Source organism: Pristis pectinata, chromosome 4 (assembly GCF_009764475.1).
Source record: "Pristis pectinata isolate sPriPec2 chromosome 4, sPriPec2.1.pri, whole genome shotgun sequence".
Classification (NCBI taxonomy): Eukaryota; Metazoa; Chordata; class Chondrichthyes; order Rhinopristiformes; family Pristidae; genus Pristis; species Pristis pectinata.
Window position 1 is genome coordinate 106587883 of NC_067408.1, and position 17316 is coordinate 106605198.

At 38.1% G+C, this 17316-nt stretch overlaps 1 protein-coding gene across 1 annotated transcript in view; it reads right to left on the reverse strand.

Moving 5' to 3' along the window:
* Nucleotides 1–17316, reverse strand: part of LOC127569581 (bromodomain and WD repeat-containing protein 1-like) — a 106031-nt gene that overhangs the window by 66620 nt on the left and 22095 nt on the right. Inside the window, 5 exon segments of the mRNA XM_052014349.1 lie at nt 4682–4816; nt 11246–11396; nt 12014–12116; nt 12986–13022; nt 15750–15850. Coding sequence (XP_051870309.1) covers nt 4682–4816; nt 11246–11396; nt 12014–12116; nt 12986–13022; nt 15750–15850 — 527 coding nt within the window.

Here is a 17316-nt window from a genome sequence, read left to right on the forward strand (position 1 = left end):
AGGAGCAAGATAGATCGGCTGGTTGAGTGGTGTTGCAACAACAACCTCACAGTCAACATCAACAAGACCAAGGAATTGACTGTGGACTTCAGAAAGGGGAAGCTGGAAGAACACACACCAGTTCTCATTGAAGGGTCAGCAGTGGAAAGTGTGAGCAGCTTCAAGTTCCTAGGCGTCAACATCTCAGAGGATCTATCTTAGGCCCAACATGTTGATGCAATCATGAAGAAGGCATGCCAGTGGCTCTACTTCATAAGGAGTTTGAAGAGATTTGGCTTGTCACCAAAGACTCTTGCAAATTTCTACAGTTGTACAGTGAAGACCATTCTGACTGGTTGCATCACCACCTGGTATGGAGGCTCCAATGCGCAGAATCAAAGAAAGCTGCAGAGGGTTGTAGACTCAGCCAGCTCCATCACGGGCACACCTCCCACCATCAAGGACATCAAGAGGTGGTGCCTCAAGAAGGCGGCATCCATCATGAAGGACCCTCACCATCCGGGACATGCCCTGTTCACGTTACTATCATCAGGGAGGAGGTACAGGAGCCTGAAGACCCACACCCAACATTTTAGGAACAGCTTTTTCCCTTCCACCATCAAATTTCTGAATGGCCCATGAACACTACCTTGTTATTCCTCTTTTGCACTGTTTATTTCTGTAATATCATAATTTTTGTGTCTTGCACCGTACTGCTGTCGCAAAACAACAAATTTCACGACATACATCAGTGATGATAAACCTGATTCTGATTCTATGCACTTGATCCCCAAGGCCTCTCTGTTCGTCAACATTCCTTAGAGTCTTAGCATTTACTCTACCCCTATCTGACTTCCCAAATGCGTAACCTCACACTTATCAGGTTTAAATTCCATCTGCCAATGCTCCACCCAACTTTCCAACTGATCTATATGAAGCTGACTCTCACATCACCAATTTGTGTGTCATTTGCTAATTTACCATCATACCTCTGACATTCACATCCAAGTCTGATTGAAATGCATGACCTCACACTTTCTTACATTAAATTCCTTTGCCAACTTTTTCCCCCACACATTCAATCTACATCCTGTTGCAGAGACAAAATATCCTCATCACAGCAACCTCCCTTAGGTGTCATCTGCGAACAGATACCTTACACTCTGCTCCCTATCATTAATACATACAGTGGCATGCATAAGTTTGGGCACCCTGGTCAAAATTTCTGTTACTGTGAATAGCTAAGCGAGTAAAAGATGACCTGATTTCCAAAAGGCATAAAGTTAAAGATGACACATTTCTTCAATATTTTAAGCAAGATTACTTTTTTATTTCCATCTTTTATAGTTGCAAAATAACAAGAGAGGAAAAGGGCCCTAAGCAAAAGTTTGGGCACCCTGCATGGTCAGTACTTAGTAACACCCTCTTTGGCAAGTATCACAGCTTGTAAACGCTTTCTGCAGCCAGCTAGGAGTCTTTCAATTCTTGTTTGGGGGATTTTCGCCCATTCTTCCTTGCAAAAGGCTTCTAGTTCTGTGAGATTCTTGGGCCATCTTGCATGCACTGCTCTTTTGAGGTCTATCCACAGATTTTCGACGATGTTTAGGTTGGGGGACTGTGAGGCCATGGCAAAACCTTCAGCTTGTGCCTCTTGAAGTAGTTCATTGTGGATTTTGAGGTGTGTTTAGGATCATTATCCTGTTGTAGAAGCCATCCTCTTTTCATCTTCAGCTTTTTTTTTTACAGACTGTGTGATGTTTGCTTCCAGAATTTGCTGATATTTAATTGAATTCATTCTTCCCTCTACCACTGAAATGTTCCCCATGCCACTGGCTGCAACACAAGCCCAAAGCATAATCAATTCACCCCTGTGCTTAACAGTTAGAGAGGTGTTCTTTTCATGAAATTCTGCACCCTTTTTTCTCCAAACTTTGTGTCCTCACCACAAAATTCAGCATCAGAAGTTTGCAAAGGAACATCTAAACAAGCCTGATGCATTTTGGAAACAAGTCCTGTGGACTGATGAAGTTAAAATAGAACTTCTTGGCTGCAATGAGCAAAGGTATGTTTGGAGAAAAAAGGCTGCAGAATTTCATGAAAAGAACACCTCTCCAACTTAAGCACAGGGCTGAATCGATCATGCTTTGGGCTTGTGTTGCAGCCAGTGGCACGGGGAACATTTCACTGGTAGAAGGAAGAATGAATTCAATTAAATACCAGCAAATTCTGGAAGCAAACATCACACTGTCTGTAAAAAATATGAAGATGAAAAGAGGATGGCTTCTACAACAGGATAATGATCCTAAACACACCTCAAAATCCACAATGGGCTACCTCAAGAGGCACAAGCTAAAGGTTTTGCCATGGCCCTCAGTCCCACGACCTAAACATTATCGAAAATCTGTGGATAGACCTCAAAAGAGCAGTGCATGCAAGACAGCCCAAGAATCTCACAGAACTAGAAGCTTTTTGCAAGGAAGAATGGGCGAAAATCCCCCAAACAAGAATTGAAAGACTCTTAGCTGACTGCAGAAAGCGTTTACAAGCTGTAATACTTGCCAAAGGGGGTGTTACTAAGTACTGACCATGCAGGGTGCCCAAACTTTTGCTTCGGGCCCTTTTCCTTTTTTGTTATTTTGAAACCGTAAAAGATGGAAATAAAAAAGTGATCTTGCTTAAAATATTGAAGAAATGTGTCATCTTTAACTTTATGCCTTTTGGAAATCAGGTCATCTTTTACTCGCTTAGCCATTCACAGTAACAGAAATTTTGACCAGGGTGCCCAAACTTTTGCAGGCCACTGTATATGGTAAATAATTGAGACACAAGAACTGATCCTTGGGGGACTGTACTAGCCTGAAAAAGACATCAATTCCTAATCTCTGTCTTCTCTGTGATAACCAGTCTTCCATCCATGCTAATCTGCATTCCCCAATACAGTGAAGCACCCCCACCGACAAACTTTACAACATCTCCTGCAGGCCTAAATGGAGTACCCTATCAAGTCACAATGGTCCCAACTCTTGAATTACTGAAAACACCTGGTAACTGATCCAGGATTTTCCAAAGAAAGCCTGGATGATTCTTCAACTACTTGAGGACAATCCAAAACCATGTGGCCACCTGCATCATAAGTGGAATGTGAGCACCACCCAGATTGTGGCACTGGCCACCCAAATCAGTTCTTACCAGAGTGATCCTTTTCTAGTGGCATCACAGCCATATCTACTGCCTCAACTGAAAACACTGAATGAAATGCCAACATTGACATAAAACTATGACTGCTTCCCCAACCTTTAGAATGAATACATAGTAGGACCTAACCAGATTAAAAAAAAATAATTGCAAATATATCCATTGTAATTCAGAAGCTTGAACGAAATTATCAGAATACTAAAACTGCAGATGTGCTCAGTTTCATTTTTCTCTTCTGACGTAGGAGGCCATTCAACCCATCACTTCAATGCCAACTTTCAGAGCAATCCTATGAATCCCATTCCTTCACTTATTTCCCTATAACCCATCCTCTTTCACATGCTATCTACTCCACCCCGATTCTTCTGTCACCCACCGTGGGGTGTGTGTGTGTGGGGGGGGGAGGGGCTGTAATTTACATATCAATTAATGATAACTGGCACATCTTTGGAATGTGTGAAGAAACCAAAGCACCTAATTTAATTTAGATCATTCTCACTGCCTGAAAATGCATAATGCCCATTCTATAAAGCATTGTGGATCATTTTTCTACATTAAATACCCTAGCTATCTGCATCCCTATTGTCCAGAAGCAAGGTAGTGTAGCGGTTATGTAACGCTATTAACAGCGCCAGCAACCCAGGTTCAATTCTGGTCGCTGTCTGTAAGGAGTTTGTACATTCTCCACATCTGTGTGGGTTTCCTCCAGGTGCTCCGGTTTCCTCCCACATTCCAAAGACATACGAGTTAGAAAGTTGTGGGCATGCTATGTTGGCGCTGGCAGAGTGGTGACACTTATTTTCCTAGAACACTCTACGCAAAAAGATGCATTTCACTGTGTGTTTTGATGTACATGTGAATAATAAAGAAATCTTATCCTTATTTCTACAGTGAGTTCACTACAAAGCACTTTAAATACACCTGCCATGTAAGTGTTATGACAGCTCTGCAGACACCTGTCACCAATCATATAATATGCTCAAGACAATGTACCGAATGCAAGTGGAGTTAAGATGAAGATTCTATTGCCAAATTTACCACTATAGGATGTAAATAAATTCCTCTAAGTTCACTGGCAGCTGCATCACAATTTCATCTGGCATCTTGGAAGTTGCCTGCTGCAAGACAACATCTGTGCCCCAAGGGAAGACTCATTACTGAAGCCACCCTGAAGAATATGAATCTCCAAAGCACAAAAAAAAATCTCTTTATTTCTGGGCAATAGCAAATACTGCTCTAAAAACAACTGAAGTTCAAAGAAAGATTCTTCTTAAGATATACAAGAATGACAAAATGTAAATGTTCAAATGACTGAAATTTGCATCATTTACCAGTTTTTCATGCTTCCAGTTCTACTTGCCAACCCTATCAGGTCTTCTCAATTGTCTTTTCACGTTTTCCTCCTTGGTCCTCCTTTTGTTTCATGTACATTACTTTTCTGTCATTTAGCCATTGCTGGAGAAAACAAAATGTTGACCACATCTGCTCATCAAGTTTGTGCACTTACCATGTTAAAGTAATGGTGAGATTTTGTTCCTTTAGTAATATCCCAAATAAAGATATTTCCATCGTGGCCAGCAGACAAAATTATTCTCGAGTCAAATGGATGTGGCTCCAAAACAAACACTTCATCTTCATGACCCTAAAATATAATAAATGAGAAATCAAAAAAAAACTGCAGATGCTCAAAATAAAAGCAAATAATTCTGGAAACCACCAGATCGGGCAGCAACTGTGAAAGAGAAACAGAGTTAAAGTTTGAGGTCAAAGAGCCTTTGTCAAAACTGGATAAGACAAAAGAAAAAAAAAGTTTTAAGTTGCAGAGAATATAGGGACAAGGATAGATGGAACCAGGGTGATAGGGCAAGGGCAGGATTGCTGTGAGGAGAAGTTGTAGAGGTCTTCTGGTCAAATGTGTCAATAGGGGCAGTAGATAGTGATAATACAGACAAAAAAGCATGATGTGTTCAAACAGCAGGGCTGCAAGACATGCCCTGCAGGCTAATGTGCACTAATGGAGAGGAGTGAAGCAGCAATTCATGTGTACTTCTTCCAATCTGATGTATTCGATTATGTGTTCACAATACAGTCACCTCTACTTTGGAGAAACTAAACACAGATTGGGTGACTACTTTTCGCAGTGCCTGCATGTGGTCCCCGTTTCCTGCCACTTTAATTCTCAATCCCATTCCCAATTCTGACCTTTCAGTCTATTGTCTTGTGCACTATTATGATGTTGCCCAATTTAAGTTTGAGGTACAGTAATTCATCTTCCATCTGTTATTCAGCTATTTGCGACACATTATGCTTCTTTGTCTGCATTATCATTTCTCCAACTATCCTCATTAACCGATTTGATCAGATGACCTCTACAAATTATGCCCATGACAACCCTGTCCTATCCATCTTCACACCTCCCACAACATCTTGGCAACTTAAAACTAACTTGTTTTTGTCTCTTTCCCTGTTCTGATAAAAGGTCTTTGACCTGAAAGGTTAACTATTTCTCTTTGACATGCTGCCTGAGTGTTTCCAGCATTTTCTGTTATCTAAAACAGAACAAAGTTGATTAGACTGTACCAGCAGTCAACATGAAACTATTCACATTACTGACAGCTTTTTTTCTATCCTTTCACAGCAGTTGAAGTTAAATCATTAATTATATTTAAGAACAAGTTAAAAACTGTTCTTAAGGCTAGCTGGATTAAGGGACATGGGCAATAAACTGGAATAGGGTACTGAATTTGGAAGATCAGCTATGATATTGAAGGATCCAATGGCCTATTCCTGCTCCCATTTTCCATGTTTCTATGCTTCTTTTCACGTAATAATGCCTTTGAAACTCTGCGGCCCATTTTAGCTCAAGTTGCTCAATTGATCTAGTTGCTCTTTCCCTACCAACCAAGTATGCCATGGTTTAATGGCCCCAAGAAACCATCTACAAGATCAGACTATAATGCAACCTTCCCTACTAATGCAAGCGTATACTTCAGGCTTAACGACACTAATTACTTCTGTTCAATTTCTTCATATTAAGAATGGGCCCGTGCATCACCAGTCAAGGTTAAAGTCAACCAAAGGATTTTATTTCATAGTTACTGGGTCAAAATATGCATGATATAGTTCACCATGCTGGGTCTTACTCCTACTACTCCACTCTCTAAAGCTGTCTTATCTCCTTACATGAACTAAATCTACAAGAGTCCACTCATGCGGGACTGCACAATCTTAGATGCGTTCAGTGAGGTGTAACGAGGCTTCAGCAACAAGGTTTCAGCTTGTGTATAGCTGAGGTCCAAAAACGTATCAATGTCAAAGAGTGCCAAGGTGCTGCAAGGTTAAAAGCAGAGCCCTGCCTCCTTTCAAAGTATGTGAGGTACTGTAACTGTTTTTACATGTCTCAAATATTCAGAGATATTCAAAACAATAAAACTGCTTCAAATATTTTAAAAAGTCAGAACATTTGTTAAAACATCAAAGACATTAAACTAAGATATACATAACCAAGTTTACCTTTTCCTTCCTAATTTCCCAAATAAATATATTCCATCCTATGCCAGATCAGGGTTGGGAAATTAGGAGGGGTAACTGAAAGGGCTTGGCCAAGAAGTTGAATTTGAAGATCACAATGTCAATGGGGCGAGAAAAGGAGAAAGACATACAAAATGTCAAAGGAAGAGAGTGTTCAGGGGATGAAGGAGGAATCAAGGACAGCAGGATCATGAGAATTTAACATTTAAACCTTTGTGAGATGAAGAGGAAGGATGAATACTTGGTGAGGGATAGGACATTCAGGGCAAACTTTTAAATGAGTACAAATGTATATAAACTAAATGACTGACTGTGAAAGAAATGAGAAGAAACTTAACATAACTGAGCTACAACCATATAAATACGTTATGTTTTATAGCAGACCAGTCAACTCTAAGCAGATCCACTCCACCAGAAAACCAGAACAGCAAAATTGCTAAGAGTCAGATTCAGCATGACCAATGGTTTGGAGGTCAATGAAGTGCATGGCAAAGAACAAACAGAAAAATACTCAGTTTTCCATTTTAACTGAAGACAGCCATAGCTCATCTGAGAAAGGTTACAGGACCAGCAGTTTCAGTAGTAGATCAGTCGAAAGAGGTGACACAGAAATAGCACTCTATGGAAGTTCACACTACATGTACTCAAGAATGTCACCAAAAGACATGTAGTCAAAGAAAACTGGGGCAATGTACATTGTTGCACAACTCTGGAAGTGACAGTGCAGTAATGTGAGCAGAAGCTATTACCAGAGATGCTCTGGCCATTAGATAAGGCCAGACAGTGGTTAATATCTGCTGCCAGAGGTGGTGATGGAATCAGATGCAATCACTATGTTAAAGAGGCATTTACACAGGCAGTTGAACAGGCAAGACATAAAAGGATATTGATTTAATGCAGGCAAAGGGGACTAGAGTAAATAGGCAAAAAAAGGTCAGCCTGGACACAATGGGCTGAACAGCCTGTTTCTGTGCTCTACCAATCTAAGACTCCATACGTTTGAAAGAAAGCACAAGTTGCAAAACTGGTGTGATAAACAATGTTGAAATTAGCAGAAAAGTGTAATGTTTCACCACCAAATAATATCATTCATGATATTGTTTAGGGTTGGTCTGAAATTGCATACAAGGTGGGGAAAAAAAGGTAACAATTTAAGGGAGTGAAATGTAACCTGCAAAGGGAATATATAGTCATTTAGGGGTAATACCTACTCAGATATCTGACAAAAGAAAATTAAAGAGAGAGTGAGCAGACACTAAGAAAATAGAGCAGGAACAACAATAGCAGCTTATAAGAAACCACAGAACGAACAAAAGTATCTCTCTAGTACGTCTCTTCTGAATTACTGATTATGTTGTTAATGCTGTTCAGTGGATGTAGTTAAAGGGATCAGTGAGCCCTGTATAAAGTGAAGAGGAGACTAATATTTTTTTTAAAAAACTGTCCCTCTGCCCACAAAAAGAAATTCCCTCAGGCCAATATTAAGAATCTAATCCTTTCAAATCATTTTCCAAGCTATTTACAAAACAGAATTTACAACAAACCCCCCCCCTCTAAATGTTATCACTGAAGATTGAAAGACGCATTTCATCATATTCCAGACTAAAAAGCAAGACTCAACACTCCACAAGACCCTTGAATTACTTCTTATCACCCAAAGCTTCAATCATAATTTCTAGCTCAATGAAACACAAAGAAGTTCATATTTGTTTAAGCAAGATGCAAAAAGCCAGAGGAACACAGCAGGTCAAGCAGCATCTGGAAGCAAAATGGACAATTTTTGGACCTGACCCGCTGAGCTCCTCTAACATTTTGTGTTGCTCCAGATTCCAGCTCCTGCAGTCTCCTGTCTCTCATGTTTTTTTTTAAACCCACACTATTGTTTCAGGCATTTATTTTTTCCCCATTCTCCAGCAAACACTTCGAATGCTGATCCTTGGGTAAGAAGCCAAAGTTTCTTATGAAATGCATGGAAGTGTTGTCTCTTTTATGGTATTGACTCTTAATTACTAAAATTTCCTATTATCACACTGATGTGAAATTACAACCACTTCTGCAAGGATGTGGGTAAATGGGCAAGAGGTGATTAAGGAGACAAAAGGGCTTACATGAATGATAATTTTGGTATCAGAAGTCACCTTATATATAAATGGTTTGTCTCCTCAACTAGCTCCTTCATCCACATGCTTCGACTCCTGCGCAGCTAGAAAAGGCACAATCAACTCTGAAATACATCAGTTTTATTTTCAAGTGATATACTGCACAAAAGGAGCGATCTTTAACAAAGGCTCTTGAATACTATGACAAAACCTTTTACTATTTTCTCAGCTTCACTCCAGCTTAGATAAATTGTGCGTAAAAACAATTAACAAAATTGTTAATGTTATGGCTTAAAATTGTGGCTAATTAAAAGAACATAAATTCTCGTTCTTTAGTTTTGTTAAAATTTACTCTAAAATAGAAAAGCAGTAAATTTCTGCTACCAAACCCACCCACCTTATCTTTTCCAGATAAACTCATTTGGTTTTTCCTTACGCACACTACAGCGTTCATCAATATTTCCTTGGACTTGAACTGCATGATAAATGCAGGACTAATAAAAGAAAAACTTGCACTTTCACAACATATTTCATGGCCCAAAACAATCAAAGTACATTTAAAGTGTGGTCACTGCTGCATTCTAAGGAAAAGCAAACAATTTGCACACAGTAATGTTCCACAAAGTAGTAATGAGATCACAATCATAAAATCTGCTTTAGTGACGGTGACTAATGGTAATTATTGATCATGACATTCCGGAAAACATTTCCTTCTAAAAACACTCCAGGCTCTATTACCTTTGAGGTTGCAGGCAGAACATTAATTTAATATCTCAAATGACAGACAACAGGTCAAAATTAAATATGCCTAAAAATGTCTGCATCAATTAGAACATCATAGCACAGTACAGGCCCTTCGGCCCACAATGTTGTGCCGACATTTTATCTTGCTCTATGATGTATCTACCCCTTCCCTCCCACATAGCCCCCCATTTCTCTATCATACAAGATCCCTGGCTACAATATTCTATCATGCCTGAGGCCCAAGGCGTATATGCATTTTGATAGCCCTTAAACAACTGAATTTGCACACAGACTTTTTCTACACAATCATTCTGCTATTGCAGGCAGTGAATATCCCAAGCATTTTGGAGTACAAGTTTGGAAGGATGGGAGAGGATCATGGGTTTGTGAAATTCATGGGAGCCAAAAGAGAGAATGAGGGAAGTCAAAAAGATCAGCAGCGAGGATGGCAGTGGCGAGTGATCAACGAAAGGCAAGAAAGAAATGGATGCATCTATCGTCTCAGCAGCTGCCCACATAGGCTATTTGTGACCCACAGCCCATGAGTTAAGACCTGCTTCAATATTCAAGACCCTCATCACTCACAGGCTTCATATTCACAGTACCATTCTGTGCAATGGAGATCCACGAGTGTTGCACATCATTTGGCATCCTTTCACATGCATTTGCACAGAAAAGTCACATCAAAAAATCCTGGTGAGTTACATGTAAAGCACCCAATCATATTTAGAATTTTTTTTTAAAAAATCCACCGTGGATCATAAAAATGTTGTGTTATTTCCTCAGAAATGAAAGGAAGCATTAATGTCAGCTAAGTGCTCAATTGTCGCAAGTAGGGCTGAAATCCTCAACCTGACCTTCTCAGTCAAAACAACAGTGCCATCTATAAGCCACTGCTGTCCGTTGAAATTAAGTATCTTGCCCCATGTTAAATATATAATTTCTATGTGTAATAATCATAGTATTATTGAAGAGGAGGCTAAGCATTCAGTCCGTGCAATTCATGCTCAGAAGTGACATTAGCACAATTGAATCAATATATAGGTTTCTAAGTAGTAATTGTAAAACAAGCATACGTGTTGCTTGCCTCAGGTCAATTTTTTGGTATGCTTCTCACATTGTTAAAGTGTATGATGAGTTCCTAGAATCCAAGAAGGGAAATAAACTTAACTTATGAAAAAAACAATAAAATGCAAAAATACACAATAGATTAGGTCAGAAATAAAGGGAGGGAGGCAGAGTGAACAAAAGGAGATGAGCAAAAAGAGGCAGTTTGTTTAAAATGTTCTTAACATTTTATTTGTAGTACAAGATTAATTATTTTCATACAAATTATTACAGCATTCAATTAGGCTTCAACAATGAATGTTTGGATAAAGATTCCTACATCATTTGTTAAGATATTCAAATTTGCATGGGTAAAACAACCTACGTACATTTATACATACACGATGTACCCATGACAATTTGCAAGTGAACAGACTTCCATTAGTGTTTTTATTTAATTTTACAAGAACTTAAACCAAATTGCAAAACTTGAGATAGGGCAAACTAAACAAACCATGAGCTTATCCAATTGCAAGCCTTTCACAATGATCAAAGTACTGCAATTAATACATGAAAGCATAAAATTATTCTAGTATTGGTCAGTCTGTTTTGCAAGATAATCCTTAAAATATAACCTGACTGTTACTTACCATTAGGATATGCAGCAATTGTCCGGTATAGGAATTCCACACCTTTAAAGTATGGTTGTTCACAGCAGTGATTACAGTATTGTCATGACGATCCCATGCCACCATTGTCACTTTAAGTTTTGTGATCTTATCATCGCCTGGACAAGTGTCACTGTTAAAAAGAAAATAAATACACAGAGAAACCAAAAATAAAACTGTTTATTACTTGCAAATAACACGATGACTGAAAAGCAAAAGAAAATTACATGATGTAAAAATATGAAATTCAGGAACATAGGAATTTTCACAAACTCCTTTTGATTTTCAGTTTCTGATCAACATCATCCATTTTCTTGATATCTTTGAAGTGTTTACAATACATCAGTTACAAAACACTTGTCGAAACATTTGTAATTTCAACATTATAATTAAGCCAGAAAACCCTTCAGACCCAGTGAGAGCCAACAGCCTTTGAGGCAAATTTAGATTGTTCACTTGTCAGGAAAATATCAAATTTGTTTCTTTTGTTCTCCACATATTTGTAATATTTGTATGATTGTAGCACAAAGTATCTGCAAAACCCCTTCAAAATTTTATCAACACTATCCTTGAAAAACCCTTACGTGAAAAGCCACAACACAGCTACATTCTGTGGAAAACCATGTTATACAAAATGTAGAACATTAAATAAATCTGAACCTTAATACACGTACAACTTTTTCAGCCAATTGCACTGATGCTCATATATGACAACACAAAAATAGGATATCTGAAAATCTTAATTCTTACCCTGGCAATTTGGCACTCATATCCAGTAAGATACTCCTCCACTCCTGGTACTGGTACTGCCAGATTCGCGCTGTTCCATCTCTGCTACCACTGACCAATCTAATTTTTAAAAAAATTACTAACAGATTCATCCTGTAGATGCTAATGGTCTATGGATTAGATTTTTGCTTTTAAAAAGTTACCCAAAAATAATCTTACAAATTTCAACTAATTTGGGGATCTAATTCATTACAAAGAGTAAACAGAATCCAAATATGAGGGAAGAACAAAGTTTTGTAAATTGCAGGTGAAGTAGCAACTATTCTTAGTTTCTGTATAACTAAAATATTATCAAAGTTAATAAATAATTAGGTTAGTGTGAAAATAGATACTTTAAGTCAAAATCACATCTATAATTATATTTTTGAATAATACCACAATAGATTACTATTGAGTTAGTGCCCATTTAAATTGCACCTTAAATCTGGTGGACAATTAGTTTAATTTTTTTACATTGGTTACAATACCCCATCAAAATGATAAATTATGCACAAAGGATTTTTTTCAAATTTTATAATCCATTCTACTACAGATATTGCTCAATAAATGTCAATTTTTTTCTTACAGTGATTATTTTTCACTTTCAGCCTACATTTTTTTGAAGATTACATAGGATAAACAAACACGCTCAGAAAATAAAATCTACCTTCAGAATATTCCTTTAACTAATAAAACCAGGTAATTTTAAATAGGTTAAAATCACCTTATTAAAACCATCAACAATTTAACCCAAATATACATATAGCAGATTGAGTGCATTCTTTTAAAAACAAAGCTTTTGTAATGGTAATCTAGTTATGAACAGGCAATATAATCAGTCATGGTCTGGCAATCCCCGGGGAAATATTATAGAGTGAAAAATAATAAAATAACAAAGTTATTACATCATTAATACATTTATCCAATAACAATATATAAAAATATTTACCTATCCACCGTTGTTGGAGAACTGAATGCTGTCTACTTTGTCCTGAAATGGTAAAAATAAATGTAGATATTTAAGAAATACTAACAACACACAAAGTATTGGCAGCTATTTTTCCCCAGTTGTCCTCTGTCATGTATACCAAAATCTCATTATATAGTGCAAATGATACACTGTTACATAGAGGGCTGGTCCAGAAAAGGTAAATAATAAAGTACATTATGGTTTCTGCAGAAGTAAACCAAAACATTCGAAAGACAAGTCTATCAGCATCTGACAAAGGCCTTATTAATCCATTTTTTTGGATTTCAGACATTGAAAGCATTTGGTCATTCCATTTCTTAATGTTGGATAGTGAGCTTTGGCTTAGAGGTTAATCACACCTCTGAATCAGAATACCATGTGCTAAACCACTTTTTAGACAACACTTGAATGTAAGGATTATAGAAATCGGGCAGGAAAGTGAGTTCAGACTCATGGTCACATTAGCCATGAAGTTATTAATAGAAGAGCAGACTCAAGTTGCCATATGACACGCGCCTCCTCCTGTTCCTTATGTTCATATTCTGATCACCAATTGATAGCTAGCCTGAAATGAACATGCATTGGGAATATAGATGTGACCTCCATTGTTTCTAGAGAATCCCCTTATTAGGCCTACTATTTCTGTTACAAAAAAAAACTTCAATATAACCTTAATTTAAAACCGTGGAAGAAAAAGCTTGCCTCATGGACCAATCAGCTTTGAAGAGAACCACCTGAATGTGCGTGTTCTTATTCCATCAGGGTGAAAGAGAGAAGTCATGTCAATGACACCGGGTCATTCTTGTGCAAAATGCTTAAAACATTATCCATAATCTGTCATTTTCTTTTTATTATTTTATGGGAAGTGGATATTCTCACAAGGCCAGCATTGCCCATGCCACTTACCTCATGGTGAGCCATATTCCTGAACTACTGCAATCCTTCTGGTGAAGTTACTCCCACAGTAATGTTAGGAGGGAATTTACAGGATTTAGATCCAGCAACAATTTATTTCCAAGTCAGGATGTTGTGTTAAGTGATCTTGAAGTGTGGTATTTCCTTGCAGCTCCTGCACTGAACAACCTGGTGGTAAGGTTGGGAGGGGAGAGATGTTGCCAGAATAACGAAGTCAAATAATTGCAGTGCACTTTGTAGATGGCACAAACTGGACACAAGGTGTGCCAATGGGTGGAGTGAGTGAATGGAAGTTTAATATGGTAGAGGTTGCTGCTAGTTAAGTTTTTGCTCCTAGATAGTATTAAGCTTTGATATTGATGGAACTGCACACATCTAGACGTGGAAAATATTCTACTATACATCTGACTTGTATCCTGTAGATGGTTAACAAGATGTGGAATGTTAGGAGCAAGTCATTCATCACAGGATGTCTAGCCAATGGCCTGTTCTTGCAATCAGAGTTTATGTTGCTGACCCAGTTGAGTTTATAATCAATGATGACCCTTAGGATACTGATGATGAGGGACCAATCAGTAATCCCATGGAATGTCAGGAGGTGGTGGTTAAATTTTCTTCCTGGAGATGGTTGCCTTGTATTTGCTTTGCATGATTACTACTTGCCAAATATCAGTCTGAATATTGTCTCGGTCTTACTCATGCATGGACTGCCTTTTTGCTGAGGAATGGCAAATGTAATTGAACATTATGCAATCAGCAGCAAACATCTCTACTTATAATATTAGATGTGAAGATTGGCCTTGAAGACAGTTGAGGATGGTGCAGTGGCACAGCTGTTAGAGCTACTGCCTCACAGTTCCAGCAAATGAAGTTCAATTCTGACCTCTGATGGCATCCTTGTGGAATTTGCATATTCTCTGTTATGGGTTTCCTCTGCATGCTCTGATTTCCTCCCAAATCCCAAAGACATACAGGCTTGTAGATTAATTGTCTGATGTAAATGGCCCCTAGTGAAATAGTAGAATCTGGGGGAAATTGATGGGAATGTGGGAGGAATGAAATGGGATTCATGTAAATGAGTGCTTAATTGCCAGCACAGACTGTGTGAGCCTAAGGGTCTGCTTCCATACTGTATGACTCCATGAGTTACGTTTACTACCTTAAGGTACTCCTGCAGCATGTCTTTGGGCTGATGTGATTGACTTCCAACAACCATAAGCATCTTCACTTGAATGAGATGTGACCCAGCCACCTGAATTACCTTGATTCACATCGACTTCAATCCTTGATTCAACATTCAGTCAAATGTTGCCTCGATATCAAAGGCAGTCACTCTCAGCTCAATGTTTTAATTCAGATCTATGGTTTACATTTGAGCCAAGGCTGCAACAACACTTGGAGCTGAGTGGTCCTGGCGAAACCCGAACAGAGTATCCTTAGACAGATGTTATTTTAGATTCCCTCAAGCCAATACAAATTCTTTAAACAGAGAGATGAAACAAGTTTAATGGATTCTGTTAAATGTTTTGACACCTGAAATAGTGCCTTAAAATTTCCACAAAGTTTTTTTTCCCCTTCAATATAACCTGCCCAATTGAAACAAGTAGGCAATAACTTACTATTAAGGAGAGATGGAATTTAAATGAAAATAGTGGTAGGTAAAGTGTTTTTTTTAAAGCAATGTCATTAATAACTAATATTTGCACTGAAAAACAATCTGTTTTTAAATGCTAGCAGATGCTAAATATTTGTTTTTAAAAAGGAATCTTAACTTCTTAAACAGTAATCAGAAGTCAAATCAAGTCTGTTTCAAAACTTCAGGAACATCTTTACCATGTGAGATTCTAATTCCGAAATTTTCTCAGGGGTTCCAGATCCCAGATAATATATTCTGATTACATGATCACTGCTGCCAGCTGCTAGAAACATACCACCTTTTGAAGAGAAAAAAAAAATGGATATGTAAATTAGAAGCTGGAACAAACTGCAGACAAAAATACAGAACTCTCATTTCAGATTTTAAACCATAAGTGTAAGTTCATAACTATAGATGCTAACATAGCAAATCATCACCAATGAAGCACTGAGAATCTAATACAATAAACCCTTAACTTTTACATAATTAACTTTTTCAGTTTGGCAAACTTATGATCAAAACCCAGGGGTGCAGTATTCCATTGCCCCCACCCCATGTCATTGCCTTTGTAGCCCACAATACAGCTTGATGAGAGTTTTAAAACTATTGTAATTGATTCAACCCAATCAATTTGACCCTCCAGATAATCCACAGGGAGTTTCTCCCTTATTTTCAAAAGGGTTCAATTTTTGAACAAGGTGGCAAAAAACACAAACCTCCCCAAGATATTCCAAAGCATTATATGTCCCAAAGTGCAGAGTGGTGCCTTTGTGTGCACTAACGCATCCTACAACCTTGAGAAGGAAAATCTCACAATAATAAAATGCTTACTCACTCTGCAAACTCCACCTCTCTCTCAGAGACAGCAGAAAATAAATGGTATTTCCAGATTTGAAGATTTGTGACCACTTCTGAAATATTTCCTGTGAAACTCAGAATTTACTATCCTTACTGAATGAATTTAGAATTTGGTCAAAATTAACTGCAAACACAACCAAAACAGTACTGAATTATATTCAGAGCTGTATTATTTCCAGATTCCACAAAAGAATAGATTCCAATAGCCTTAGTTGGGATTTTATGCAGCTCTCACCAAGTCCTCTTAACAGTCACAGTCTGAATAGTGAAAGGAAATAGCTAACAGAAAATGTTGGGAATATTAGCAAGTCATGCAACATTTAAACAGTGAAAGAGAATTAACACCAGGACCTATTGTATTCTGATGAAAGGTCATCAACTCAAAACATCATTTCTGTTCCTCTCGCCACAGATGTTGTCTGACCCAAGTATTTCTAGGATTTTTTTATGTTACTATTTCAGGTTTTTTTTGGATGTAGTAAAAAGATAAAGTATAGATGTAAAATCAGACAGCACAGAAACCCAATTTTATCCGTGCCAGCCATGATGCCTATCTACTCCATAATCTCATTAGCCTGCATAAGGCCCTTATCTCTGTATGCCTTTCTTGTCCAAGTACTAGTCCAAATTCCTTTTAAACACTGTGTCTGCATCTACCACCTCCCCTAACAACTCTCTCCAGATAACCACCACCTTGAATGAAAAACTTACCCCTTAGATCTCCTTTAAATTTCTCCACTTTCACCTTAAAACTGTGCCCTTCACTTCAACACTCCCTGACCTTGGGAAAAAGACCAACTTTCTACCCTATCTATGCCCTTCATATTTTATAAACCTTAATAAGGTCACCCCTCAGCCTCCTATGTTCCAGAGAGAATACACCCACCTTATCAAAATTATCCCTAA